The 27,235-nt window shown below is 50.1% G+C and overlaps 1 protein-coding gene across 1 annotated transcript; it reads left to right on the top strand.

The window, feature by feature from the left end:
• Positions 1-237: 237 nt before the first annotated feature.
• POLA2 (DNA polymerase alpha 2, accessory subunit) lies at positions 238-27,235 on the top strand. Its single transcript, XM_027532047.1, has 18 exons — positions 238-695; positions 3,690-3,814; positions 4,302-4,399; positions 4,774-4,831; positions 8,171-8,277; positions 10,974-11,167; positions 11,810-11,898; positions 13,335-13,490; positions 14,003-14,065; positions 15,024-15,066; positions 18,433-18,557; positions 19,345-19,383; positions 20,405-20,478; positions 23,938-24,046; positions 24,300-24,406; positions 25,234-25,293; positions 25,936-26,062; positions 26,775-27,235. The coding sequence occupies exons 1-18, from the start codon at positions 617-619 to the stop codon at positions 26,922-26,924; spliced, it is 1,803 nt and encodes a 600-aa protein (XP_027387848.1). The 5' UTR covers positions 238-616; the 3' UTR covers positions 26,925-27,235.

Below are 27,235 nucleotides of genomic sequence, written 5' to 3'. Positions count from 1 at the left end.
GAGTCTGTCGGGCTATGATCCGTGGGCTCGCAAAGAGTCAGACATGACTGAAGACTTAGCGTAGCACCAAGGCTAACTGCGGAGCCGCCTGTAGAGCGGGCGGACAGCCAGGCACCCGGGCGCGAGCTGGCGCTCAGGCATTTGTGCTCAAGCGTTCTCGGACGCGCGTGCGCGCGCTTAGTCAGGGACCTGACAGCCGGAAGCAGGAGGAAGTGGTGGGGTTGAACCTGGGTCTCGCGCATGCGTGCGCCGTACAAAGCATTTGGCGGGTTTTTCCGGGCTACTCTGTTTTGCTCCCATCACTGAGAAGTTCTGCAGTGGCTTTTAGGAAGCAGGACGTTCCAGGGGAGCGAACTTCTCAAGCTTTCTGTTTTCTTTCTCTAGGCGTTTGAGGGCTTCCAAAAAAAGAAGGAAATAGTGTTTCTCCGTGACTGACGACTGGGCCCTTCTGACCGCCTGAGGTCTTGGGCCATTTGGTCACTCCCCGCCTCAGGCCCTCGGAGGGTGAAAGGATCAGAGGGACCTCGTTCTGCTCATCGATCTCCAGGCTTGTGGGTTTCTTGGCGTCAGATCGGAGCTAGGGTGGGCCCGGCCCCGGTCCCCCTCCTGGGTCATCATGGCTGTGTCCGCCCAGCTCTTGGTGGAGGAGTTGCAGATCTTCGGCCTAGAATGCGAGGAGGCTGTGATTGAGAAATGTGAGTTCCTTGCCCCCTCTCTGGTCCCCAGCCCAGGTCCACCCCCTCCCTGCTCTATTCCGAGGTTCACCTCCCCTAGATGGGGCTTGTCGGTGTTTGTGAGATGAGTGAAACTGAGTTTGAAACTTTGAAATGCTCACAGGGTACTGCTTGGATCCCAACTGAAAAATAAGAATGTGAAGAATGGTTTTCAGTCAGCGCAGTTGCACAGAATTAGGAAAATGTTTAAAGCCCAACAGAAAAGCAAGAGATGTTGGGATTTTGAAATGTAGCTTTTTATTCCTGGCTCCTCCCTTTCCAGCCTACACCTTAACTTCTGCTGATCCATCACTTCTCATCAAAACTGTTGGTGGTCTGTGCAAATAAGAGTCCCTGTCCTGGGTTCCTAAAATTAAATTTTAGCTTTGCAAGGAACTTTAAGGAGCTTAGCAGCTGTTGCTGACAAAGTTTACAGGTGGAGAAACCTATTGTTGTTGTTTAGAGGCTAGGTGTGTCAAAATGTTTTATGACCCCATGGACTATAGCCTGCAAGGCTCCTGTGTCCATGAGATTTTCCAGACAAGATACTGGAGTGGGTTGCCATTTACTTTTCCACGGGAGCTTCCCAACCCAGGGATCGAACCCATGTCTGCTGCACTGCAGGCAGATTCTTTACCACTGAGCCACGGAGAAACAGATAAGGAGAGTTAATTGCCTGAGCTGGGCTGTGAACCAGATCTCCTGCGCCCACGTCCAGTAGTCCATTGTATTGGTGAGGCTCTAGGGCAGTGTCAGGAAGCAAACTCTCGGGAGGTGTGGAGTTACCGGTTTTAGAATCAGGATGATCAGGCATCTGCCTTTACCCTTCATCAGCACATTGAACTTCTTTTTTAATATAGAAAACCAGAATGCAAACGTTAATTTATGAGAGACTGGAATACTCTAAATTTTTATCTCCAGGGCATTCTCTTCCCAACAGGAGACTTGAATGAGAAGACCAATCATAGTCAGAAGTTTACTTGGTGAGCCTAGAGTCAAAACAAGAGAAATGAGTTGTGTGAACTAAGTTTGTAAAGGCTTCAATCCAGGATGCCTCCTGGTCCCATTTCGTGTAGGACCACATTGGCAGTGATGTTGGAATTCTAGACTTGTGCTTCATGATTGCTAACCTCACCTGAACCTCAATATTGCCTGACATATCTTAGCATATTTCCCTGATCTGTTCACTCTGAGTCTCCTGTGGGAGACATTCGTCACCTGGTCCTCCTTTGACAGTCTTCTGTCCCATGCTCACTCTCAGCTGATGAACTTACTTTCTGTTTCCCTGAGAAAAATAGAAGGACCTGTGTCTATGCTATATGCCTTGCCTCCTCCCATTACAGTGAATAAATTCTCCATATTTCCAGCAAAAGCCACCCGCTCCATTTGAGTCTTGAATCCCATTCCTTCTCTCCTCCTTAAGGACATCACTTCAGTAATTCTTCCCTTTCTTATTTTCTGTTTTCTCTCCGTAAGATATTTTTTCCTAGTAGCCTAGGAATGTGACTCTTACCCCAACCTCTAAGTACTCCATTGTTGCCCCATCCCACTCCAGTTATCTTCTCCCAGTTACAACAAATCTTCTCAGAATGATGGCCTCTTCTTCAGTTTTTCCTCTTTAAGCCCATTTCAGTCAGCTTTTTCATCCCCACCGCTTCACTGAAACTGCTCCTCCCAGGGTCACCAACGACCTTCACCTGGCCAAAGCCGCAGATGCGTTTTTCTGTCCGCCTTTGGATGAGCAGCAGCATGTGATGCCATTCATCTGGTCCTCTTCTTTAAAATGCATTTTCCTCTTAGCTGCTTGGACACTCCTCCTGGGTGTTCTAATGTGCGTGCCACCACCTCTTAGCCTTTGCACATTCCTCTGCATTCTAAGCCCCAGCTCCTTGATGATCTCACCTGATCTCATGTGTTTGCTAGTGGTCCCCAGATTTATAACTCAGCCCAGACCTTTTGCCTGATCTGCAGGCCAGTCTGCCTCCCACATGTCTCCAGCTGGAAGTCTGATTGGCATCTCAGCCTCAGTGTCTGAAGCTAAGCTCCTGCTCCCTCTCCTCAGAGTTCCTCCTGCTGCCTCCCCATCTCAGTTCATAGTAACTGGCCCCTTCTAGATGCTCAGGCTAAACCCACAGCATCATCCTCATGACTTTCTCTCTTTACACCCCACATCCAGTCAGCAGATCCCACGGGCTCTACCTTCAGGATGCTTCCAGTCTAGAGTCCAACCACTTCTCCCCTCCTCTACTGACACTGCCTTGACCCAAGCAACTGTCATCTCTCGCCATGGATTTTGCCATGGTTCTCTTCATTGGTCCCTGATTCCGCCCTTGTCCCCTTCAATCTGCTTAACACAGCAGCCAGGGTGACCCTGTTCATTGGAAGTCAGGTTGTGTTACTGTTCTATTCAAACCACCCAGTGATTTCTGAGCTTGCTCAGAATAGTTACAGGGGCCAGCAGTCTGCACCCCCTTTACCCTTTCAGCTTGTCTCTGTCTCCTCCTTCCTCTTTGCATCCCAGCCGTGGAGGTCTTGCTGCTCTTGCTTCTCCCTCAGGATCCTTGCCTGAAAGCTCTATCCCCTCAACACTGCCTGCCACACTCCTTTACTTCTTCCAAGTCTACTCAGATGTCATGCCCTCAATGAAGCCTTCCCTAATCACTGTGTTTAAAATTGCCAGCCCCCTGATCCCTCTCCAGGCTTTATTTTTTCTACAAAACACATTTAACCAGCTAACATACATTTTTTACTTATTTGGTTGTTTTCTGTCTCCTCTCCATAGTGAGCTGTGTGAGAACAAGGGTTTGTCTCTTTGTTATTCACTGCTATTAATATATCCTCGTGTCTAGAACAGTGCCTGTCCCTAGTAGGTGCTGAATAAATGACTATTGAATAAATAAAAGATTATTTTCACTTTTCAAGGTGAAAGCCACAAGAAATGAACTAAGTTCTTATGTGTCCAATTTCCCCCTACAGTGGTAGAATTGTGCATTCTGTATGGACAGAATGAAGAGGGAATGGCCAGCGAGCTTATAGCCTTCTGTACCAGCACACATAAAGACTGCTTTACCTTAGAGACCCTGAATTCTTTTGAGCACGAGGTAAGAAGAAACTGTAGGCAAACTAATAATGTAAATTTCCGTGTCTGCTCTGTCGGAAGGTGGAGCACTGTATTGAGAAGAGTGTGTACCTTAGAATCAGACCTGGATTCCAGTCCCAGAGTGAGCTTGGACCAACTCTTTAATGACTCCTAACCTCAGTTTCCTCTTCAGTAGTGGTCCCCATGATGTGTATATTTTATGGTTATTGAATGAATTGAGAATGGTTGTAAGTCCCTCCTAAAACTATGCTCAGCAGGTGGTAGTTTGTCAGCAAGTAATTGGTGTTAATATTAGAATTGTTACGTGTTGGAGAGAAACAGCGACAGGTTAAGTCTTTAGTCTATCATGTACATCTTCATTCTTCTTTTGAGGAATTTTATATTTTCGATTATATTTCAAAATGCCCATGATTACCTCATGACTGTGGGAAACGCTTCCTCTATTACTTGACTATGGAATAATATATTCATTATCTTTTATTCCTCAGTTTCTGAGCAAAAGAGTATCCAAAACCCGACATGGCGCCTCCAAGGACAAAGGGCTCAGGCACGCAGGAGCCAGAGACATTGTCTCCATACAAGAGCTGTATCCTTTTCTGCTCAAGGCCCTTGTATCAATCTACATATTGTATTTTCTCATTGTCTATAGTTGCATGTGTAAGTTAAGAGCAAGTAATAAGGGATTTCTCTGGTGGTCCAGTGGTTAAGACTCCGAGTTCCCAATGCAGGGGACATGGATTCCATCTCTGGTCAGGAAACTAAAATCTGGTGTGCCACATGACATGGCCTAAAAAAAAAAAAAATTTTTTTTAATAAATAAATAATTTTTTGAAAACCACAAAAAACATAAGAACAAACTCAAATTTAAAGTAATATACCTAGTATTCAGATTTCTTATTTGATCGATCCTTGCCTTAGATTTTGGGTGGAAGTTTATTATCTCTTAACCAGTGTTTTTAGAATTGAAGTGGAGGAGGAAGAGGAGACCCTCTTGAACTCTTACACCACACCCTCTAAGGTGCGTGTACCCTGTTTGGAAATTGCATTCTATATGTAGCATTTTTTTTCTTTATTCTAAAAATATCAGCACAGCACTTGAAGTTCTGAAGGAGAAAATTAGCCACTCATACAGTTCCTACTCTATTTCCACGTATGCATCTTCCTTTCCGATCATGTGCGTAGATGATTTTACATGATGGCAGTCCTTGTGGACACATAGTTATCCTGCTGTCTTCAGGTAGCATATCATAAAATTTTGGTCAGTGTGATTTCCCCATAATTGCTCTTTTTAGTGGGAGTCTAGTTTTGTAGCGGGTGGAGGCACTGTGACTGCTGCTTATCCAGTTTATGTGTTGGGCCCCGTGGTAGGAGGCGGAGTAGAGCAGTGGAAGGGCACGGTCCTCAAAGCCTGAGTCAAAGACATAAGTGACCTCGAGTGAGCTGCTTTTATCTCTCTGAGCTGCCATTTCCTTTCCTACATAATCAGGGTTCATTCATTCACTTACTGAGCAACTACTGTGAGCCAGACACTGGATGAACTGGTGAATGAAGCAGCCAAGGTTGTGCTCTGCCCTCAAGAAGCCAATAGCCAGCAGATAATACCCCGTGATATTATCTTGAATAATATCTTGAAGGGCTTGAAAACTAAATGAACATGTAAAGTGCCAAACCCAAAGCAATGTATTCAATAATCATAGTTAGTCTTTATGGAAAATGAATTTGTGGCAATCCTTAAACAAGGAGCAAGCCTTAATCTATCAAAGTAAATTACACTGTAACAAAGAAGATGATAAGGGAATTCCCTGGCAAGAACCTGGTGCTCTCACTGCCAGGGCCCTGGGTTCAGTCTCTGATCTGGGAACTAAGATCCCACAAGCCACGCTGCACGGCCCCCCACCCAAAAAAAAAAAAAGAAGGAAGGAAAGGTGAGTCATTTAAATGTGCTTGTGGAGAGCAAAAAAGCTAAAATGTTCACAGCATCAGAGTTGTTCATATTTGGGAGGACTGACTCGTGGTAACTCAGCTCTCAGTAGACTGATACATAAATCAGATGCAAATTTACTTAATTTACTGTTGAAGTATACACCTTTCTGATGGCTGAAATACCATATTGAGGACACCTCATTCCTGCTACAGAAGTACTCAGGAGGCTCGAACACAGATCAAAGTTTGGCCATGGAATCATAGCCAAGAGATGAGCTGAAATGAGTGAACAGTTTGAAATATGCATCTGGAGCTCAGAGGAGAGGCAGACTGGATCTGGGGTAGAAACAGGAAAAAGACTTGAACAGTGCCCAGCACGTGGGAACTCGGGCATCAGCGCAGCACGATGACAGGGTCAGAGCCCAGGGCTGGCCTTTCCCACCCAGACCAGTGCCAGGGGCAGGAGGGCCCATATTGCAGAGGTGAGTATGTCAGTGGTCTTAGCTTGTCACCATTAAATATTTAACTTGTGCAATGACAGCTACTCTTTTTTTATTTTTAAATATTTATTTATTTCTTTGTGCCAGGTCTTAGTTGCAGCATGTAGGATCTAGTTCCCCGACCAGGGACTGAACGCAGGCTCCCCTCCATTGGGAGTGCAGAGTCTGAGCCACTGGACCACCAGGGAAGTCCCACCAGCTACCCTTGCCCCCGTGCTCACCATAAATCTTCCGGTTGTAGTCCGGCTCCCCACATGTCCCGCCTGACAGGGAAAGATGTGTCAGCCTGGGGATTTGAAGTTCCCGTGCTGCTGGCGTCATGCTTCTAATAAGTGAATAATCTGGCTATAACTTGGGTTCCTGTGTGCTGTGAGGATGAGCTCCCCCCAGGGTATGAGACTGCAGTCCCTCTGTATGTCTCGTTATGGGTGGATAACCCAGCCCGTAGTGTTAGCAGTGAGTCTCCTGAGCTTGCTTCGAGTGAGCACACCCCAGGGACGTCTCGAGCTGGTTTGCTGACACAGTCAGGTTTCACCACGTGGCTGAGGGCTGAGCCCCAAGGCTCTGCTCTTTCCCAGAGTCCTGTCCTCTTGCTTCATCCTGGGAGATGGACCTGGAGCTCTGTAGCCCCCTATATATTAGAAGGATCTTCGGGAAAAATAGTTTGAGAAAAGCCTATTGAAACCATAAAATCTTTGCCATCGTTTGGCCCAGTAATCGCTCCTAGTAAGAATCTCTCGTAAGAAATCATCCAAATTCCAGGAAAAGCTACGTGTGTGATAGCACCTCAGTATTTGTTGTCTCCAGAAACAGATACACCCAACAATAGAGAAGTAGTTACGTAGACTATTATGTATCAATTCCATCCCCACAGCTACCAGAAAGGGTGAAGACTGACAAAGTAGGAGAAATGCTCAGAATTAATATACAGCAAAAAACTCAGTATATACAATACTTCAATGAAGGATCATATTCAAACTAAGATTATAACTATTAGAATATTTTCAATTGGAAAAATATTGAAATACTAGAAAGGAGTATTTTTAAATGGCTATTGTATAAGTGTGGTACATAAGGAAGGGTCCTTTTAAAATCTAGTTTCCATTCCAGCCACTTAAGGGTGGTTTCGAATCCTGCTTTCTCTCTCCTTGCCTGTCTGTAGTCACCCCTGTAGGCAGCTTTGGTGGCATAACCTAAACCCGCAGCCAGGAGGAGCCCAAGGGCAGGGGAACGCCAGCCAACTAGCCGGCTGCCTGGTTTCCCTCCAGCGGAGGATTTTGTCTTTGCTCAGCCACAGTCCGTTGTCCCAGACTCTGGGGAGTGAGGGATCTCGGGATTTGCCAGTTTCACCCTCCACTCCAGGCATCTCTTTGGATTCTTCTTAATGAGCAAAACCACTCAGAAAACAAAACTGACCATCAGTGAGGCGTGTGCTAAATACTCTCCAAGTATGAGCTCACCCGTGTTATCTGCCTGGAGTCACTCCCTTCTTTAATTCTGAAAACGTGTGGTAGACTTTGCCAGAATAAATAGTAACATGGTCCCATCCCTTGACAGGAAAATGTGTCCGTGCAGGTTAAAACTGTTTGTGTAGCCAGACTCCCAGCTGCGGTGAAGCAGAGAGATGGGGAAGGAAAGTGAGCACACGAGCGATTTGACAGGACAGATTGCCTGCTTGGCAGTCCTCTGGGGGGATGTTGTTGGCATTTGTTTCATAGTTGCCTCCCAAATGGAGACAGCATACTGCTGAGGACTGAATTACAGTTGCTGAAGTCAGATTCTGCTTGAAAGATGGGGCCTTCAGAAGAAACCCAGGCCTGTGCGGTCTGTGCCCTTCATCCGGGCACGTCCTCCCTTTCTTCCTGAGGATATGCGCACTTCACTTAGCAACCTGGGTCTAGAGTGACTGGGCCCTTCTCCTGTTTTGCTTCTAGGGTTCTCAGAAGCGAACTATCACCACCCCAGAAACCCCCCTCACAAAGAGGAGTGTGTCTGCTCGGAGCCCCCATCAGCTCCTCTCACCATCGAGTTTTTCTCCAAGGTATGCATTCTGATAATTCAGCTGTCAGGCAGCAGGCCTGCCCTCCCCTCTCTCTGGTTACCTGGTGGAGGTAACCAGACACTACAGCCTGACTTAAGGAGGAGGGGTGGACGTTTCCCTCTGCAGTCGACTGGCTGGACGGCCGACTGCTCCCTCCCCTCTCCACCCTCATCCTGTGTGGAAAGTTACTGCTTCTTAGCTGTAGTTAAGGAAACTCACTTTCCACCCTCTTTTCTAGGGCTCATTTCCTAGCTCAGAAACTGATATCTCCTACCGAAAACAAACTGTCTATTCAGAAGTTGGGGAGCCTGCGAGTCTCTTGTCAGGAGGAGGCTAATAGGTTTCCACCTGCTTCTGTTAGTTCATGTGTTGTTGGTTTCTGTCTTTCTTCTTTTTTTTAGGTATTTATTTTTTAAAAAGAAAAGCACGTATCTTTGTTCATAATGTTGCGTAACCTGTTCTTTGTTCCTCACTCAGGTTACAACTAGTTGCTGAGTTTTCTTGTCCCTGAACCTACCCCAACTTCATTGGTATTTTATCCCTGCTGCCACTTCTGCACATAAATCCACAGGGATCACGTGTGACTTTTGGAAATCTATAAATGACACATGTTCCATGAGAGAATTCTGTAGTTGGAGCTCTGCTGAGGAGAAGAAAGGGCTTTAGGTGCTGCCGCATTGGGATGGGGCAAAAGAACAGTGATGTGAACCAGTTAGGGCGACACTGGCTGCCGGGAGTCACTTCTAGACCAAGCAGAGCTTAAGACTTGCCAACCTAAGACTTTCTGTCACATCAGAAAGGAGGTGATAGGGACCTCCCTGGGAGTCCAGTGGTTAGAACTCAGCTCTTTCACTGCCGTAGTCCCAGGTTTGATCCCTGTCAGGGAACTAAGATCCCACAAGCCACTTGGCAGGGCCAAAACACACAAAAGAAAAAAAAAGCGCTAGCATTGTTCAAGATCAGAGCGGGTCAGATTCTTCTTTTTTTCTTCAATTTATTTATTTATTTGGCTCTGCCTAGTCTTAGTTGTCGGAGAAGGCAACGGCAACCCACTCCAGTACTCTTGCCTGGAAAACCACATGGATGGAGGAGCCTGGTAGGCTGCAGTCCATGGGGTCGCTAAGAGTCGGGCACAACTGAGCGACTTCACTTTCACTTTTCATTTTCATGCATTGGAGAAGGAAATGGCAACCCACTCCAGTGTTCTTGCCTAGAGAATCCCAGGACGGCGGAGCCTGGTGGGCTGCAGTCTATGGGGTCGCACAGAGTCGGACACGACTGAAGCGACTTAGCAGCAGCAGCAGCAGTCTTCGTTGCGGCATGTGGACTCTTTAGTTGTGGCATGTAGACTCTTGGTTGCAGCCTACAGGATCTCGTTCCCCAACCAGAGGTTGAACCGGGCCCCCTGCATTGGGAGCACAGAGTCTTAGGCCCTGGACCACTGGGGAAGTCCCCTGAAAGATAGTGGATCCCGAGGGCAGATTTGACTTTGGTGTGGCCCACTCCTGCTTTCAGGAGTTTTCACCCTGGCTTCCGAATAGAACTTTCTAGACTTAGAAGGGCATCTTTGGATGCACAGAGATGGCTGGTTACAGAGTGGTTCTTGTAGGTGCCAGCACCATGGCAGCAGTTCTGTTCTCTCAACAAGCAAGACTTTGAAACTTGTAGATCTGTTTGCAGCAGACCCCGTGTGAGCATCTTCCTGGGTTAAAGGGCCGGCTGTAATGTGCGCCTCACAGAGCTTCGTGCTTGGCGCAGTCGAGATGCCCTGCCTAGTCATTCTGTAATGCACGCTAGTAAAGCCGACATCAGAAACTGGCTTCGTAATTTATGAAAGTAACTTCTAAATTATTCAGGTGGAGGCAGCACTGGAGACAGAGGTCATTAGTCAGGCTTGTTTGCTGCAGCCTCTCTGCAAAGGAGGAACCGGCAGCACCCACTGGAACAGTGCCCACGTAGAACTGGCTCCCGCAGGGTTTCAGGGCATCAGATGAAGCCTGTTGTAAGCAGGCCTCTCGGTGCACTGTGTTCACAACCAAAGGCTTAGAGGACCTCGCTGTCCTCTAAGCAGATCAGCCACACTCGTGTGTCCCCGGAGGTGGACTTTATCAGCGAGTGAGGAGAAAGACGAGAACTTGCCGATTGAGACTTGGAGAATGGGAGTGTTTGTTCACTGGCTGACGGAATTCATTACCTGTCCACCTCCAGAGACACTGGGGAAAGCTGATTCCCTTTCATTTAACTTCATTTTGTTACTGTTTCTACCTTGAACTGTATCATGAGGTGTTACGTGTACACAGAGCAACTTTCGGCTTATCCACAGTTGAGGCTCTGATGATATTCTAACAAATGCTAAAAATGCATAAGGAAGAAAATGGTACTTGAAACTGGCTCTTAATCAATTCAGAGTTTGGGTTTTGTTTTACTTTGTTAGTTTTAAGCCAGGAGAAGACCTTTTAAACTGTGTCTCTGTGTCTAAGCTTTTCTAAACACGTTTGGTATTCCTCAACCCCACTCATTCCTAAAATTCCTTAAAGGTCCAGAATGTCCAACCCCATTAAGCTGATTAGATTTATAAAATGTGAGGCCAGGCTGGCATGCCTCCAATCCCAAATTTCCAAGAGGTAACCTCATCTTAGACTCCTCTCCTTTTAGATGTGAACGCGGTAACTTTGATGTCTTTTGCTTCCAATCAGCGCTACTCCCCCTCAGAAATACAGCTCGAGAAGTAACCGGGGAGAAGTGGTTACCTCCTTTGGCTCGGCGCAGGGGATGTCTTGGTCCGGGAGAGGAGGAGCTAGTCCCCTCAGCCTGAAGGTCTTGGGACATCCAGAGCCGCTCACCGGGAGCTACAAATACATGTTTCAGAAGCTCCCAGACATTCGAGAAGGTATTTGTTTTTCCCTTTGACATTCTGGAGGGTATAAAACCACCTGGAGGGGCTTGAATCAGTAACAAAGCGTCAGCTAGGCTGGTAGAACAAGTTCAAGGTTCCCTTTGATTGATAGATGTCCTCTGGGCGCCCCTATTAGGAAACGGATATGAGATGACCACTCTCAATAATTCTCCCAAATCACAAGCACTTTGCTAAGAAAAAGCACATAACCGTTTCCCAGTAACAACCACTTGAACTGTGTAGAGGAAGCCAATTAGAGTGTTAAAGGAAGCGGAGACATTTATGGCTTCTTCCTTGGAAAGACTGGAAGGCTCTTAGGGTTGTTCTTGGCTTCCCTGAAACCCCCCTGACCACCTGAGTAAGAGGCAGGCTGGGGAGGGATCCAGGCCGACTTTGGGACTGTGACCTCATCCGTGACCCCTCCCTCCCCCCGACCATGGCCAAATGGAAGGCCGGGTTCAGCAACCAAATATTGGGCAATTGGCTCGGGCTTGAGCAGCTTACAGACTGGCTGCCGTCCTTGGCACCCTGCCTGCTTCTGTGAAATGACTGACTTTAGTGTTTTACAAGGTGCTGTGTTTTCTCTGCTTGGCAAGTAAAATGTCTTAAACACGCTTTTTCCCTCTGGGATTTCAGTTCTGACCTGTAAGATAGAAGAACTTGGCAGTGAACTCAAGGAACATTACAAAATTGAGGCTTTTGCTCCTATTCTAGTCCCAGCACAGGTAAGAGTTGTTCTAATAGTCTTTCCTGATTGATACTGTTTTTTTAAATCAGTGATGAAAAGTCAACCTCCAGCTTCCTTTTCACTAACTGTCTACCTTCTAGTTAGAACATCTACCTTGGATGAACTTGGTAAAATGGGTTATAAGTGCTGTCTGGTTTTGTGACCAGATTAAGTCATTTGCTTTGCACTTGGGTTAGAGCCTTGCGTGTAAACAAGATTGAGGGCCTTAAGCATTCAAGTGTCAGGATATGAGAACAGCAGCAAAGTGAGGATTTCCAGAAACGGTGACTCATGGTCTCTCCCCTTCTTTGGTCTCTGTCATCAGGGATCAGGTGCTGTGAATAATGTCCACGTCATACTTTAATCTAGCACGTGTACAGTGCTTTCTCTCTAGCATGTACGCTAAGGGGAGATGTGTTCTCAGAGTTTCTTTACGGCGCCTCTGTCACATATTTGCATTCAGAGGAGAATGGCCAGCTGGGGAAGATATGCAAAACCGTGTCATATAAGGAAGATTCGGGGGAGTTGGGAGGAAGTAGTGGAGGGGAGGCTGGGTTGTACAATCTCTTGGGGAAAGATTAGACTTCCTCGGTTTGCTCCCGGGAGTGAGAACAGGATAGAGGAAGCCACCGAGAGAGGAATTTCAGCTCAGTTTAATGAAGAACTTCCTGTTACAAGGCGGTATGGTGTGTGGTTAAAGGATATGGCCCTGGAGCCAAACATCTGGGCTTCAAACCCACACTTTGCCCACTGTTTGACGTTGATTAAATTATCTAACCTTTCAGCTGCTGGTTTTTCTCATGTCTAATATGGATGCAATAATAATATCCACCTCACAGTTATTGTGAGAGTTAAGTGAGTTGATACACATAAGCCTTTAGAACAGTGCCTGGTGTTCAGTGAGCCCAGTAAACCAGAGCTGTCATTAACCGTTATTCAGGAAATGGGTGAAGAAGGAAATGGCAACCCACTCCAGTATTCTTGCCTGGAAAAGTCAGTGGATGGAGGAGCCTGGCGGGCTGCAGTCCATGGGTTTACATGACTGAGCACGCATGCATGAGGAAGGTGGAGGGAGATGGATGGGTTGGTAGCGATAAGCTGGTAGAACTTAAAAAAGAGAGAGATATGTGGTGAGCGGGCTGCCAGTGGGGACGGTGGGCTCGGGCGCAAGTTCCCCTTCACTGGAGATGCTGTGGCTCAGACAGCCACTTAGAGGGGCTGGGGCATTAGATGGTGGACAGGCTAGGTGCCCTTTAAGGGTCCTTTCACCCCTGGGAGCCAGTGATGATACTTGTGGTCGCCTCGGGCTCAAAGTGACGCGCCACCAAAAAACATGAGTGCTGTTACTGGAGGGCTGTTTTGCTCTCCATCGGGCGGACCGGATTGTAAGCTCCTGTGTCCCAAAGACTGTTGTTCTCCTGTGTATCTCGGTAGGAGCCCGTCACCCTGCTGGGCCAGATCGGCTGTGACAGCAACGGGAAGCTGAACCACAAGTCAGTGATTCTGGAGGGAGATTTGGAACATTCCTCAGGCGCTCAGATTCCAGTGGATCTATCTGAGCTCAAAGAATATTCTCTATTTCCTGGACAGGTGAGATCAGGGGTGTGTCTCCCCTCTGGATGCGGCTATGCTATTTGCTCCTGGTGTGTGTAGTGAACTGTGGCCAGGTGCCCCGCACTTTTGACCTCTGATGCCAAGAGGTGTAACTGGAGCTCAGGCACCAGAGCGGATGCCAGTGTGGGGGTTCCAGTCCCCTGTGTGCTCCGACCTTGGCTCTGGGATCTGCTGCCAGGTTTCAACCCCAGCTCCACCCCGCAGGGCGGATGACTGTGGCGATATTACTTAACCTCCCAAACCCAGAGTGTCCTGATCTGTGAAATGGAAATGATAATCCTCACCTTATAGGAATGTTGTAAAAATGAGATCACCATGTAAAGCGTAATTATTATTACACTAATATAACCCCCTTCATTTGTTTTCTAGAAAAACACCCCAAGCTTACAATTACAGAATGAGAGTAGCTGGACAGTACTTGTAACTCTATCACAGTAACTTCTTCCAGACCTCCTGTTGACCAAGTCTGTCTGCTGCCTGCCTTTCAGGTGGTGGTCATGGAAGGAATCAACACCACGGGTAGAAAACTTGTTGCCACCAGACTCTACGAGGTACAGTGTGTGGGCTTCTCTCCATCCTGGAGCCCATCCTCTGTAAAGGCCTGTTGATTCGCTTCTCAATTCTCTGTAGAGTATGACCTACTTCTAGGTCAGGGCTTAGCAAACTGCTCCCCTGAAGGGCCAGACGATACATATTTCAGACTCCACAGACTTGGTCTTCATACAATGTCAACTCTGCCATCGTAGCACAAAAGCAGGCACGAACAACCCATTATCCAAAGAGCGTGGCTGTGTGCCAGTGAAAGTTTACTTACAGCAACAGGCGGTAGCCAGATTCGCCCATAGCTTAGCAGCCCCTGCTCTGCGGTGATCCTCTGCCGGCTTCCAGGGGATGTGGAAGAAGTAGCAGCACCTGCCCTCCCAGGCAGGACACTGATCCTGCAGTCGCCCGTTTTGCTCCTGCTCTTTCCTGGGTGTGTTTTGAGTTTAGCCGTGACCTCATGCTACCGGCTGTCTTGGCCACTCTGAGCAGTAGAGGAAAAGGGAAGGGGCATCAACTCTGTGGTCTTCCCTAATAGCTCAGCTGGTAAAGAGTCCACTTGCAATGCAGGAGACCCCGGTTCAATTCCTGGGTCGGGAAGATCCACTGGAGAAGGGATAGGCTACCCACTCCAGTATTCTTGGACTTGCTTGGTGGCTCAGCTGGTAAAGAATCCATCTGCAGTGCTGGAGACCTGGGTTCGATCCCTGGGTTGGGAAGATCCCCTAGAGAAGGGAACAGCTACCCACGCTAGTATTCAGGCCTGGAGAATTCCATGGATTTCGTAGTCCATGGGGTCTCAAAGAGTCAGACACGACTGAGCGACTTCCACTTTCATCAACTCTGTGGGCTTTTAGCTCCAAGGAGCAAGACACCCACAAACAAGCCCCCATTCAGTGCCCACCCCGTTCCTGACCAGAGGCGGAACCTGGGGCAAAACCTCACCACAGTTTTCTCTCCTGTTTGAAGGGTGTGCCGCTCCCATTCCATCAGCCCGATGAAGAGGATGGAGGTGAGCTAGACTTCCAAGGGTATTTGCCAACAGTGCGGGTGGAGAAGGGTGGGCCAGGGTCTGGAGCACAGTTCCTCTGGCCCTGGGAAAGCTTCAGGAGCTGTGAGAGAACCATTCTGGAGCTCCACGGCGACCGCAGATTCATGGGTTCACGGGCCCTTTGTGGAAGGCCAGGGGTCTGAGCCTGTGTGGCTGGTCAGCCTTACCTCCTGTGCTCTGATTCCACAAGAGCTGGCATTTCAAGACTAATGTTGAACAAGTGTTTGAAGGTTGCTTTGAAAAAGAAAAAAACCAGTGGAATTCCCTGGCTATCCAGTACTTAGGACCCCAAGCTCCCAATGCAGGGGCACAGGCTCCATTCCTGGTTGGGAAAGATCTTGCATGCCATGCGGCCAAAAAATGAAAGGGAAGGGGGAAGAAAAGGAAAAAAACAAGAAAAGGGTAAAGAGCACCAATTTAAAAAAGAATTCCTTTAAATGCCATGTGATATTCTGGACAAGGAAAGGGGACATTAGTGGAAAAACCAGTGACATTTAAATAAAGTCACGAGCTAACAGTAACATACCAGTATTAATGCCTTCGTTTTGATGAATGTACCCTAGTTATGTAAGATGTTAGCATTAGCGGTTGCTGGGTGAAAGGTGTACATACGGGAACTCTGGACTCTGTTTGGGACATTTCTACAATTCTAAGGTTATTCCAAAAAGGAAACTCTATTTTAAAATTACATACATTTCTCAGGAAGCCTAGACCATCTTGGTAGCTAACCTAGATGAGAAAAGATGAACATTTCAGTAAACTTGGCTTCAGAACAATTCCAAGCATTTTTGTAAGCAGAGCAGTAGGCTGTTGAGGATTAGCAGGGAGATAGCTGATGCTAGCTGTATTGTCAACACCCGCTCCACGTTAATGTTGTGTGAGGTCATCCTTAGAGGCGGCCTGGAATTGGGAGCAAGATTTAGGAGTTTATGACCTTGCACATTCTCTCAGGAAGTAAGTGTTTATGGAAACTGGAGTGCTGGTGTTGAATCAAGTTCAGGTAGCAAAGGGGACAGACAGGGCTGAACTGCCCGGAGCCGGAGCTGTGCCACGGAAATCTTTGGAAGCAATTGAATAAGTTGCTTTTGTTTTGTTAATAGTCATTTATTTATTTGGCTGCACTGGGGCTGCATTGTGGCATGCCGACTCTAGTTCCCTGACCAGGGATCGAACCTGAACTTCCTGCACTGGGAGTGCAGAATCTTAACTGCTGGAAGTCCCTGAAACAGTTGTTAATAGACATTTTGTGAGCAAGGTGTTGGGCTCAACACCTGGGTGTGGAGACACAGAATACATGGACCTGGCCCTGGGCGCTCACCGTTTACCTGAGGCCGGCGTCTCCTGGGCGCCTTGGAACTGAATGTAGCTTTGTCGCCTCCCCTCTGCACAGCACCAGTATTACTCTCCTCCTTGAATTCTCTATCTCAGTTCAGTTACTGCTACGCTCGACTAACAGTGGCCCTCATTCCTGGAATATATTCCTGAACATATGACTTTATATGGCAAAAGGGACTTTGCAGGTGTGACTAAGTTAAGGCTCTCGAGATGGGGGTTGTCCAGGTGGGCTCAGTGTAACCACAAGGGTCCTTATAAGGAAGGGCGGGAGAGGGCGGGTCACAGAGATGGACATGTCAGGTTCTGGCTTTGAAGATGGAGGAGGGGCCATGGGCCAAGGATGCAGGCAGCTCTGGAGGCTGGAAGGGGCCAGGAAAGGATTCTCCCCAGAGCCTCCAGAAAGAATGCTGCCCTGCCCACACCTTGATTTTAGGACCTCCGACCTCTTGGACTGTAAGATAACAAATGTGTATTGTTTTAAGCCACCAAGTTTGTGGTAGTTTGTTACCAAAACCATAAGAAGCTAATAAAGCTGCCTGTTAAGAAGTCAAGGATCATTGGCTTTGTTGTAAGCTACAGAACCTGGTTCAGACTAATTTAAGAGAATTTGTTAGGGGAAACTCAGGTAGCACACAGCCCGGACAATGGCCGGAACAGGCTTACAGTCCGGATCACGGCTCAGCAACGCCAGGTGTCCAGGTAGCAGGGAGTCCTGGGCTGCACTGACCAGGCACCTCAGCTGGATGGGTCAGCGCCTGTCTTTTTTCTGTCCTTGCATAGTTCACCTTGAGATTCTGGAATCCAGAGGAGAGAGTGAATGGCTTAAGCCAGTACATGCCTGCTGCTCTTTGGCTGGGGAGGACGGTGCACCTAACTTACATCTCCATAGGGCAGCGGGTGGAGGGGAGAGGACCTTATGGACGCCAAGGCAGATTCTCTAAAAGGAAAGCAGATGCTTTGAGGAAAAGGGCACCCCGAAACAAGGCCCTGCACCCCATAACACGAGAGTCTCCCGTCCCAAGCCTTGCCCCCTAGCTGGTCTTCCCGGACCCCTCGATGTACCAAATTCTCCAGCTGCTCTCAACACTGATGGTCCCTCCCACTGAGCTCGCAAACCTCAGTGCTGTTGGGGACCTGCCTTGCCCGGGCTCCCGAAAAACTCTGCTCTCAAGTGTAAGCAAAGTCACAAAAAGACAAATACCACATGATTCCCCTTAGATGACGTTCCTAGAGCCGTCAGAATCATAGAGGTGGTTGCCAGGGACTGGGGGAGGGGGAGCAGGGAGTTAGTGTTTAACGGGTGCGGAGTTTCATTTTTACGAGATAGAAAGAGCTGTGGAGATGGAAGGTGGTGACAATTGCACAACATTATGGATTTATCTAATACCACTCCAGTGTTCTTGCCTGGAGAATCCCAGGGACAGAATAGCCTGCTGGGCTGCCAGCTATGGGATCGCAATACAGTCGTACGTGACTGAAGTGACTCTGCAGCAGCAGCAGCAATACCACTGAAATGTTGGCTTAAACATGGCTGTGATCAGGAGGAATTTCCCTGGTGGTCCAGTGGTTACACTCCGAGTTTTCACTGCTGAGGGCTCAGGTTCGATCCCTGGTCAGGAAACTAAGGTCCTGAGACCCACGCAGCACGTCCCCCCGCCCCCCAAAAAGTTGAGTTTTGTGTTGTATATATTTTACCACCAAAAAAAAAAAGTTAAGAGGAAAACCACGTAAGCAAACGTCACTTCGATCAATTCTCTCATGACTCCCACCTTCCTCCCATCGTCTCTGGAGTTCTGGTTGCTTGCACACTTGCCTGTCTGTGCAGCTCATGGAGGGCTCTTTGAGGGCAGGGTGAGGTCTCATTCCTTTCAATCCCCAGAGTTGCACATGTGGGACTCTTAATTGAGTCCCGAGGCTTCTTGCCCTCATTGTCCTTTCTCCCACCATCCCAGCATCTTCTCATCAACACCTTAACAATCCTTTCCGGCTTAGATTCTGAGCAGTTCATGGTCCTGGTGGCCTGTGGGCCGTACACCACATCTGACAGCATCACCTTTGACCCCCTGCTCGACCTGATCACCATCATCAACCGCGACCGACCGGACGTCTGCATCCTGGTAGGGCCCCTCCGGGGACAGTTCACCTAGGGAGGCACCGAAGGGAGAATGGGGTGGGCGTAATCTTAGAAAAAGGTCTGATGAGGTTCTAAATTTTTAGGAAGAGTGTCAAACTCTCCTCCTTCTTAAAAGTATTGCTGAGTTCTTGGTCTCCCTCTTTGGCGAGGTGTGTGTGGTCTTTGTTTTAACGTTTGTTTATCTGGCTGCACCGGGTCTTAGTTGTGGTGCGTGGGGTCTCTGATCTTCGTTGCAGCATGCAAGATCTTTAGCTGTGGCATGTGAAATCTAGTTCCCTGACCAGGGATAGAACTCGGGCCCCCTGCGTCGGGAGCAGAGTCTTAGCCCCTGGCCCACCAGGGAGTCCCTTTGTGTGCATGGTCGTAATCAAAAAGCCCAAGGGGTTTGCCACCTGCACTGACTTTTCAGTATTTCACCTCTTGTCTAATTACTCCCATCTGTGGACTCATCTCTTTTGAAAGCTCGGAGTACTGCTTCTTGGAGGTAGACTGCCCTTGCTGGGTTGAAGGGGGAACAAAACCCAGCATTATAGGAGGCAAAGCAGCTAGTGACGGCCCAGTGCCTGGCCATCCAGGAGGCTGTGTCCTTCTGCCTGTGATATGGCTGGGCACCATCCCACCCCCGCCACCTGCCACCTGTCCCAGCCTGTACAGGCAGCCTTGGAGGGAGAGATGGGTCCTGGGCGGAGAACTGCTAGGATCGGGTGTGTGAGGGTACTCAGAGGCACGTGCAGTTCTGATGTGTTCTTTTGGTACCTTCGTTTCTGCAGTTTGGCCCTTTCCTGGACGCTAAGCATGAACAGGTTGAGGTAAGTGGCTGGGGCTGGAGTCAGGGAGAGACTGGGTACTCGCGTTCAGTCAAGGCCTCACTGTTACTTTCATTTCTTGGAGTTTATCCTGCATTTGTAACAGCCTAAATGAATCCCTGTGGCTGATCAGAAAAACATGATTGCAGGGCAAGTCTAATAAAGGTACTGAATGTGAGGGCTTCATTTCACCAGAGTACAGAGCCATCTGGAAGCTGGGGCGGGTTGGGGAGGGGATCCAAATATCTGAGTCCTGGTCCCCTTCGTGTACACGTGTGGCTCTGGGGCAGGAGGGTGGGGGAGGTGCCCGTGGTCCCCCGGAGCTGTGCCTGTGAAAGCCCTTTGCTGGCTGCGACAGCTCTGGGCCCTGAGTGTCACTGTCCTTTGAACTTAACACACAAATGGCCCTTCTGGAGGGGTTTCTTTGTTTTTTGTTTTTTTTTTTAAATTTTCAACTGCTGGGTCTTCACTGCAGGCGAGCTCTTCTCTAGCTGGGCAAGCAGGGGCTGCTCTTCAGTTTCGGCGTGCAGGCGTCTCGTTGCAGTGGCTTCTCTTGTTGCGGAGCGTGGACTCTAGGGCATGCAGGCTTTAGTGGCTGCGGCACATGGGCTCAGTCGTCACAGTTCCTGCACTCTAAAAGCACAGGCTCAGTAGTTGTGGCACAGGCTCAGTTGCTCCTCGGCATGTGGGATCTTCCCAGACCAGGGATCTCCTGCGTTGGCAGGTGAATCCCTTACCCCTGGGCCAGCAGGGAAGCCCTCTCAGGTTTACCAGCCACAGCAAAGGCTGCAAAGCTCTTCCTACTCCTCCCCTCGGCTCACTTTCAGGACTGATTCTTCCCTGACCTCCTTGCCTGCTCCCAACTAGACTCAGTTCTCAAAAGGACAGAGACCTTTGTCTTGTGTATCTTTGTATCTCCTTCAGCTCCTCACCCAGCATCTGCCCCCATGGCCGTCTGACCAGCGCTCTACAAGTGAACAGACACCAAACATTCAACCTGTAAATCTCCTTTCTTTTCTTGCAGAGCTGTCTGCTGACGAGCTCATTTGAAGATGTTTTCAAGCAATGTCTCCGAACAATTATTGAAGGAACACGAAGGTCAGCATTCAAAATACTGGGCAGAACCTTACATTTCCTGAGTTTCTCCAGGGCTCCCCGTTAATGCTGAAACCGTTCAAAAGTCGTGGTAGTTCCCATCCTTGTATCCTTTTGAACTGCAGAGATCAGCTAGAACCCTTGCACTTCAAGCGCGCCGACCCTGAGTGAAGAGGCATCTTTGTAAAAACAGAGATAAACACACTGGAAAGGACAAGGCTGCCCAGACTTTCGCTCTTCCCTGGCTCTTTCTGCATTTCCTTCCTTTTCTCACTCCCTTTTGTAGAAATTCATGTTCCCTGGGAATCTTCCCGGGGTGGGGCCGGGGAGTGTTTGATGGCTTACAGCACAGAGTCCCAGGGGGCCTAACATCTCCTGTGAGTGAGAGTTGGGGGGTGAGCCCAAGTCCTTCCCCGAGTCAGTGCTTCGATGGTTTCACGGCGCCCCGCGACAGCTCGTACGTGGGTGGGGACACATGAGGGTGGGGATTTTGAACCCTTGCCAGGGACTGGAGGGATGGGACTGGGAAAGGTCATAGCGGTGATGAGGGCTGGGCAGTTCTAATTTGAGAGAAAAGTCGCTATTCCAGGAAGAGCCTAAGCTAGAAGTAGAAAGTTTTTCTGGAAGCTGACACCCCCATTTCCTGTCACTCCCCTCCAGTGCCCGGGTTCGAGAGAAGCTGCTCTTGGTGGTGGATCTCCTCCTCCGGGGATCTGCCTGCCAGGAGCTGAGCTCATCGAAAACAAACATTCCTGAGGCTAAGTGTAAAATACGTCTGGAACAACGGTGGTTTTTGAAACAAGATGTATAGTCTTCCGCCCTTGGCGGTGAGAACTGATCCCAGCAATGATTAGCTGTCATTCTACCTTCTCGTCCCAGCAGGGTAGGCCTCTCGGACTGGGGGAGAACCCCAACCGTCCCCAGAATCGGGGGGCTCGGATCGTGTGGTGTGACAGCCTGCAGCTGGGCCTGCCGCTCCCTTCTCCCTCCCCCACTCCAAGTGACACGACAGGTGTCTTCCCTCTGCACCCCCAGGGTTGTTGGGACCCTGAATGAGTTTGTCAGACCTGGAGGCTCCTCAGGAGATAAGTCCCTGAAAACCAGGGGCAGGCCTGGTGTCCCTGTTTTGTCAGCCCTTGGGTCCCCTCCGGGATAGGCAGGGACCGCCCCGCACGCCAGCCGGGTGCTTTCCCTTGAGATGGGGTTGTTTTTGGTTCCTCACCCCATGTGGTATTGACAGCAGTGCCACACAAAGAACAGACCGGGCATTGTTGCCCTGGGGGTGAGCTCCCAGCACCACCAGGCACTTTCATCTGCAGCCAGAGTGCGCCTCGGGGAGAGGGGCTGCCCACCCTCCCCAAACAGTATAAAAATGGCCCTCTTTGGGGGATTTATTTTTACTCTGAGGGGTCAGCAGTACAGAGCACTGAGCCCATTTATCAGTGAAAACCAGAGCCCATGAGGAAGTGCCGCCTCCCTCCCGGGAGCCCAGCAGAGCCCCGGAGCTTGAGGGAGCGGCTGCGAGGCCCGGCCCACCATGATGTGTGAAGTTGTGCAATGCTCAGCATAGTTGGAATTTTCTCGCGGATCCCTCCCCCTACAACCCGTGTATAACTCAGAGCAGGAGGCCCGTTTCCTCCTTAACTGTTGCTCTGCCAGCTCCTGCGAGGAAACAGAGCAAGTCCACGTCTTAACAGCGGCCGGCTGCACCTCTGCTCTTTGTGTCCATCACACACTGAGCCCCGGGGGTCTGGAACACACACTGTCCCCTCCAGGCCACCCCTCGCTCGTTTGCCAGGCTTCAGCACCCAAATTGGTAGTCTTGGATAATCACAGGGAACTTCTCAGTGGCAAAGGGACAGTAACTCATTTGCAGAGCACCCTTGGTCTCGAGGTTCAGATTTTCCGCTGCAGAAGTGTCGGCTCACGCTTTGAGCAGGCGTGACAAACAAGTGGCACGTGTGTGAGCATCAGCAGCACCTTTATCCCTCGTGAGAGGCAGCTGTGTCCCTATACCTGCACAGGTGGGTACCTGCCTGTGCCCACCTTTGGGAAGCCTTCTCGTCTTAAGCAAGAGAGGGCGCTAGAAGTGAAAGCTAGTGGTGGGTGTTGTTCAGTGGCTAAGTTGTTAACGATTCTTGTGGTCCCATGGACTGTAGCCTGCCGGGCTCCTCCGTCCATGGGATTCCCCAGGCACGGATGCTGGAGACGCAAGAGAAACAGGTTCAATTCCTGGTAGGGAAGATCCCCTGGAATAGGAAATGGCAACCTGCTCTAGTATTCTTGCCTGGGAAATCCCATAGACAGAGGCAACTGGCAAGTCCATGGGGTCACAAAGAGTCGGACACAACTGAGCAACTGAGCATGCACAGGGATCGAACCCGAATCTCCTGCTTGGCAAGTGGATTCTTTACCACTGAGCCACCAGAGAAGCCCAGCGGATGTCAGATATGCCTCCAAAATAACACCTTCCACCTTAGGCCCCTCTGCCAAGGACAGCGAGGGAATCAAGGAGATGGGTTTTTTCCCTCTTCTCTTGTGTGGCTGGAGAGGATAAAGTGTCGGCCCCTAGAGTTTCGGGGTTTCTCTTCACTTCTGTGTTACAACCCTCCACAGAGGGAAGTCTGTCATCTCTGCTTCTGCTGTTGCTGGTAGATCTCTCTTTCATGTTTGTCAGACCGTCAGCTGAGGAATAAAAACCAGCCCTGGTTCCCTGTGTGAGGCGGAGGGGCAGGGAGGGGGCGTGAGCTCTGGGAGAATGCACCATCTCTCCCCCTCCTGGATCCAGCCTGCCTGCCTGGTCCCTCCCAAGGGAAGAGCCCCCAGTCAGGGAGGCAACTGGACACCTAAAAGCCACATCTGTTCACCCAGTGTGAAGAGTCAGAACTTTGGCTTCAGCTCTTGGTCTGAGGAAGGTGAAGATGTCTCAGTCTCTCAGCTGTGTCCGACTCTCCAAACCCGTGGACTTCAGCCCTCTAGGCTCCTCTGTCCATGGAATTCTCCAGATAAGAATACTGGAGTGGGTTGCCATTCCCTTCTCCAGGGGATCTTCCCAACCCAGGAATCGAACCCGGGTCTCCTACATGGCAGGCAGATTCTTTACCACTGCACCATCTGGGCTCTGAGGATTTCTGGTCACATCCTTGTCCTTCCTGATTTTCTAGATCTCTGTCTCGTCTTCCCTTTTTCTGCCGGTCATCCTCTTCCTCTCTCAGTAGAACATGATGCGGAGCTGCGAGAAAACATGTCCTGAGCCCGTCGAGGTGGTCGTGTGATAGAACAGCCCGTCTCTCACACCCAGTACCCCATGGGGAAACAGCAGCCCCTCCTCATGGAAGAGCTCTGTTTGAGCATCCCCCTTGGAAGCAGACTCTTGTCTGAGGCCCTGACACTTGGAATCTGTCACCCGGCTATGAGCTGTGTTCATCTTCCTTCTTCTGACATGTTTTTTTTGCAAACCAGCTCTGGCTCCCACCTCATCATCGTCCCGTCGCTGAGAGACGTGCACCATGAGCCCGTGTACCCACAGCCTCCCTTCAGCTGCTCCGACCTGCTTCGAGAGGACAAAAAGGTACACGCGTCCCCTCCGTAACAGCAGGCAGCCGAGTGCAACGTGCCGGTGGTGACCACCCAACTCCATCTGGAAGTGGAGGGTGGGGAGATGGAGGGCCTGACTCTCAGCTTCTCTTTATCACAAGCACATGTGTTATGTACTGTGTGTTGGACTTTCCGTGGTCTCCCCAGCCCTCTGGACCCCCCACTTTCCCAGAGGAGAAGTTTCTAACTGCGACACACTAACACCTGCCCCGCCCTTCTCGTTCCAGCGAGTGAGGCTCGTGTCTGAGCCCTGCACCCTTTCCATCAACGGAGTGATCTTTGGTTTGACATCCACCGACCTGCTGTTCCACATGGGGGCTGAGGAGATCAGTAGGTGAGAAGGGGCTTCCAGTTCCATGGGCAGTTTCTGGCCCTCTGGACCCTGGTCCTGTCCTTGGCCAAAGGCCTGCTGGGCAGAGTCTCAAACGGGCAGTCCCTAGAGCAGCACTTTCTGCCAAACCCTTTGGCCAGTGAGTTTCTCTGCACCCACAGGGGGCGGCGGGACACGCATGTGTCTGTTACCACTTGTCTGCAGTGTTTGAGGCCCTGCGGGGTCCCTTCCATCCTATCTTTGCCCCTAATTTCTAGTCATAGACATTCATCTACTTTGCTTCCTTTGCCACATGTGTGACCTAAACAAGCTGTCCATGCGCATGGGGTGACTGTATTTACCCTGGAGGGTATGCCCCCTCCCAGAACAAGGTATTACTCTGCAGGGGATCAGATGCTACCGGGTCTGTTGAACTGAGGCCCAGCGGTTCAGTTCTTCCATTACCTGTGATGGGAAGGAGTGTGGAGCCATTCGTGTGTTAGGAGAGATGGGTGTGTGCAGGTTGGCTCTGGTTGGAGGTGCAAGGGTCAGCCAGCTACAGCTGGCCCCTCGAGGGGCAGACCCCACGTGCTCTCGCACGGTGTGGGGCTGATGACGGCCTGCCTGGGCCTGATCACAAGGAGTTCCCGCTCTTCCCCTTCTCAACCCAGTGTCCTGCTCAACAGACCGAGCTGTTTACAGATACGTCTTTAAACTTCCCCAGAGGCAACTTCCTGTCACACACCTTGGCCACATCACTTCTCTCTAGTTTAAGAAATCCTCCCCAAAGAGAAACAGGTGCCGAGAGACAAGTTTCCACATTCCGTTTCTTGCTTTTCTTCCTTCTGCAGTTCTTCTGGAACTTCAGACCGGTTCAGCCGAATTCTTAGACACATCCTGACCCAGCGGAGGTGAGCCCGCCCGGTGGGGCACCTGCCCGTGCCCGGGGTGCTTTGGAGTCACAGAGCTCGGACAGATTTGACTTCAAGAACCTTCCCCAGTGGACGTGAAAGTTGCTCAGTCGTGTCCAACTCTTTGCAACCCCATGGACAGCAAGGAGATCAAACCAGTCAATCCTAGAGGAAATCAACCCTGAATATTCATTGGAAGGACTAATGCTGAAGCTGAAGCTCCAATCCTTTGGCCAGGCCACCTGATGCAAAGAGCCAACACATTGGAAAAGACCCTGATGCTGGGAGAGATTGAGGGCAGAAGGAAAAGGGGCAACAGGGAATAAGAGGGTTGGATGGCATCACCGACTCAGTTGACATGAGTTTGAGCAAATTCCTGGAGATGGTGAAGGACAGGGAAGCCTGGCCTGTGCAGTCCCTGGAGTCACAAAGAGTCAGACACGACTTAGCAACTGAACAACAACAGCCTTCCCTAGGCCCCACCAGGGAGCTCCCTCCTGGCATGACAGGCCTGCTCTGTCCCCCAGATACAGAGGCGGGGAGAGGCAGGGTGTGACAGCGTGAAAACCAGCAGCAGAGAAGGAGTCCATCTGGGGACGGCTCCCAAGTCCGCTGCTGCTGACTCTCTCTTCCTCTCTGCAGCTACTACCCACTCTACCCACCCCAGGAGGACATGGCCATCGACTACGAGAACTTCTACCTCTACGCTCAGCTGCCCGTCACCCCCGACGTCTTCATAGCCCCATCAGAGCTGAGATACTTCGTGAAGGTGGGTTTGAACTCAGCCATTTCCCAGCAATGCCAGAACCAGTTCCTTTCTGGAGCCCTGGCACTTAACTCCTCTCGGGTCTGCTGGTGGGGACAGTGGCCTCGTTCCTTTGGGGGAGGGGTAGGAGTAGAAAACAAATCTGTTAGTATAATGCTTAAGTGATGCGCCCTTGCTGCCCACTGCCACCACCCCACCCCACCCACGGCATGGCGCTCAGGCAGCCCAGCCTGGAAGCCCCGGAGGCAGCTAGGAAGGCCCTCGAACCACGGTTCTCACCCATGGCCACCTCGGGTGACCTGGGCTTGCCTGTCCCCTCCCTGAATTCTGAGATGAGCTCCCAGCAGCTCTTGGGCACGTTCAGGTTCGGGCTCTCGTGGGGGAATGTACCCCATCAACCTCCTCTTGCCAAAGCAGAGCCAGTGCAACCTCAGGAGGTAAACCTTTCACGCTGTGAAACCAATAGAGCAAGTTTGTCTCCACGTTTGGGAATTGGCTGAGTCACCTTCTTTATTTTGTTTTGGAGACACAAGAGGGACTCAGAGTTTTCTGTAATAAATTAACACATTGGCCCGAAGATGGTTTTCGTCTGCCTTTGTTTCCAGTTTCTATAACATCCTCTGGGGCTGAACCCCTAGATGAGTCCAGCTTCTTCACATCCGTGCCCATGGTTTCAGCCTTTCCAGACCCACAGTCACTCTTTCCTCCCCTCCAGGACATCCTCGGCTGCGTCTGTGTGAACCCGGGGCGCCTCACCAAAGGCCAAGTGGGGGGCACCTTCGGCCGACTCTACCTCAGGAGGCAGACCGCAGGCGGCGAGGGGCGGCAGAGTCCGTGTGCTGCCGCCCAGGTGGTCAGGATCTGAGCCGCTGTCCTTCGTCAGCCCCGTCGCGCAGGCCTCACAGACGTCGGGACTGGGAGTAGCCCTCTGACAGGATCCCACCCGTGGAAGGGGCAGGGGCCCTGCGGGAAGGCCTCGGGCAGCTGGTCCCCATCCCTGAGTCCAGCTTCTCTGGAAGAAAACTGTTGTTTCTTCCTGGACACTTAGAGTCCAGAGAGAACTGGCCGTGGGTGCAGCACGCTCAGGAAGGTCAAGGCTTTACGATTTTGTATATGAGTCAGACAGGAAAACAACTTTTGGAGAAATAGAATAAATTCTGTAACTTCTGCGTTGAA

The sequence above is a fragment of the Bos indicus x Bos taurus genome, chromosome 29 (genome assembly GCF_003369695.1).
Source record: "Bos indicus x Bos taurus breed Angus x Brahman F1 hybrid chromosome 29, Bos_hybrid_MaternalHap_v2.0, whole genome shotgun sequence".
Classification (NCBI taxonomy): domain Eukaryota; kingdom Metazoa; phylum Chordata; class Mammalia; order Artiodactyla; family Bovidae; genus Bos; species Bos indicus x Bos taurus.
The sequence above is the reverse complement of the archived record's forward strand: the minus strand, read 5'-3'. Positions and strand labels throughout refer to the sequence as shown.

Excerpts from the sequence above, each read along its gene's own strand:
- POLA2 (XM_027532047.1), top strand. The coding sequence starts at position 617 with ATGGCTGTGTCCGCCCAGCTCTTGGTGGAGGAGTTGCAGATCTTCGGC. Across the intron at positions 4,832-8,170 it reads CTTACACCACACCCTCTAAG|GGTTCTCAGAAGCGAACTAT; the intron begins GTGCGTGTACCC and ends TTTTGCTTCTAG. Across the intron at positions 8,278-10,973 it reads CCATCGAGTTTTTCTCCAAG|CGCTACTCCCCCTCAGAAAT; the intron begins GTATGCATTCTG and ends GCTTCCAATCAG.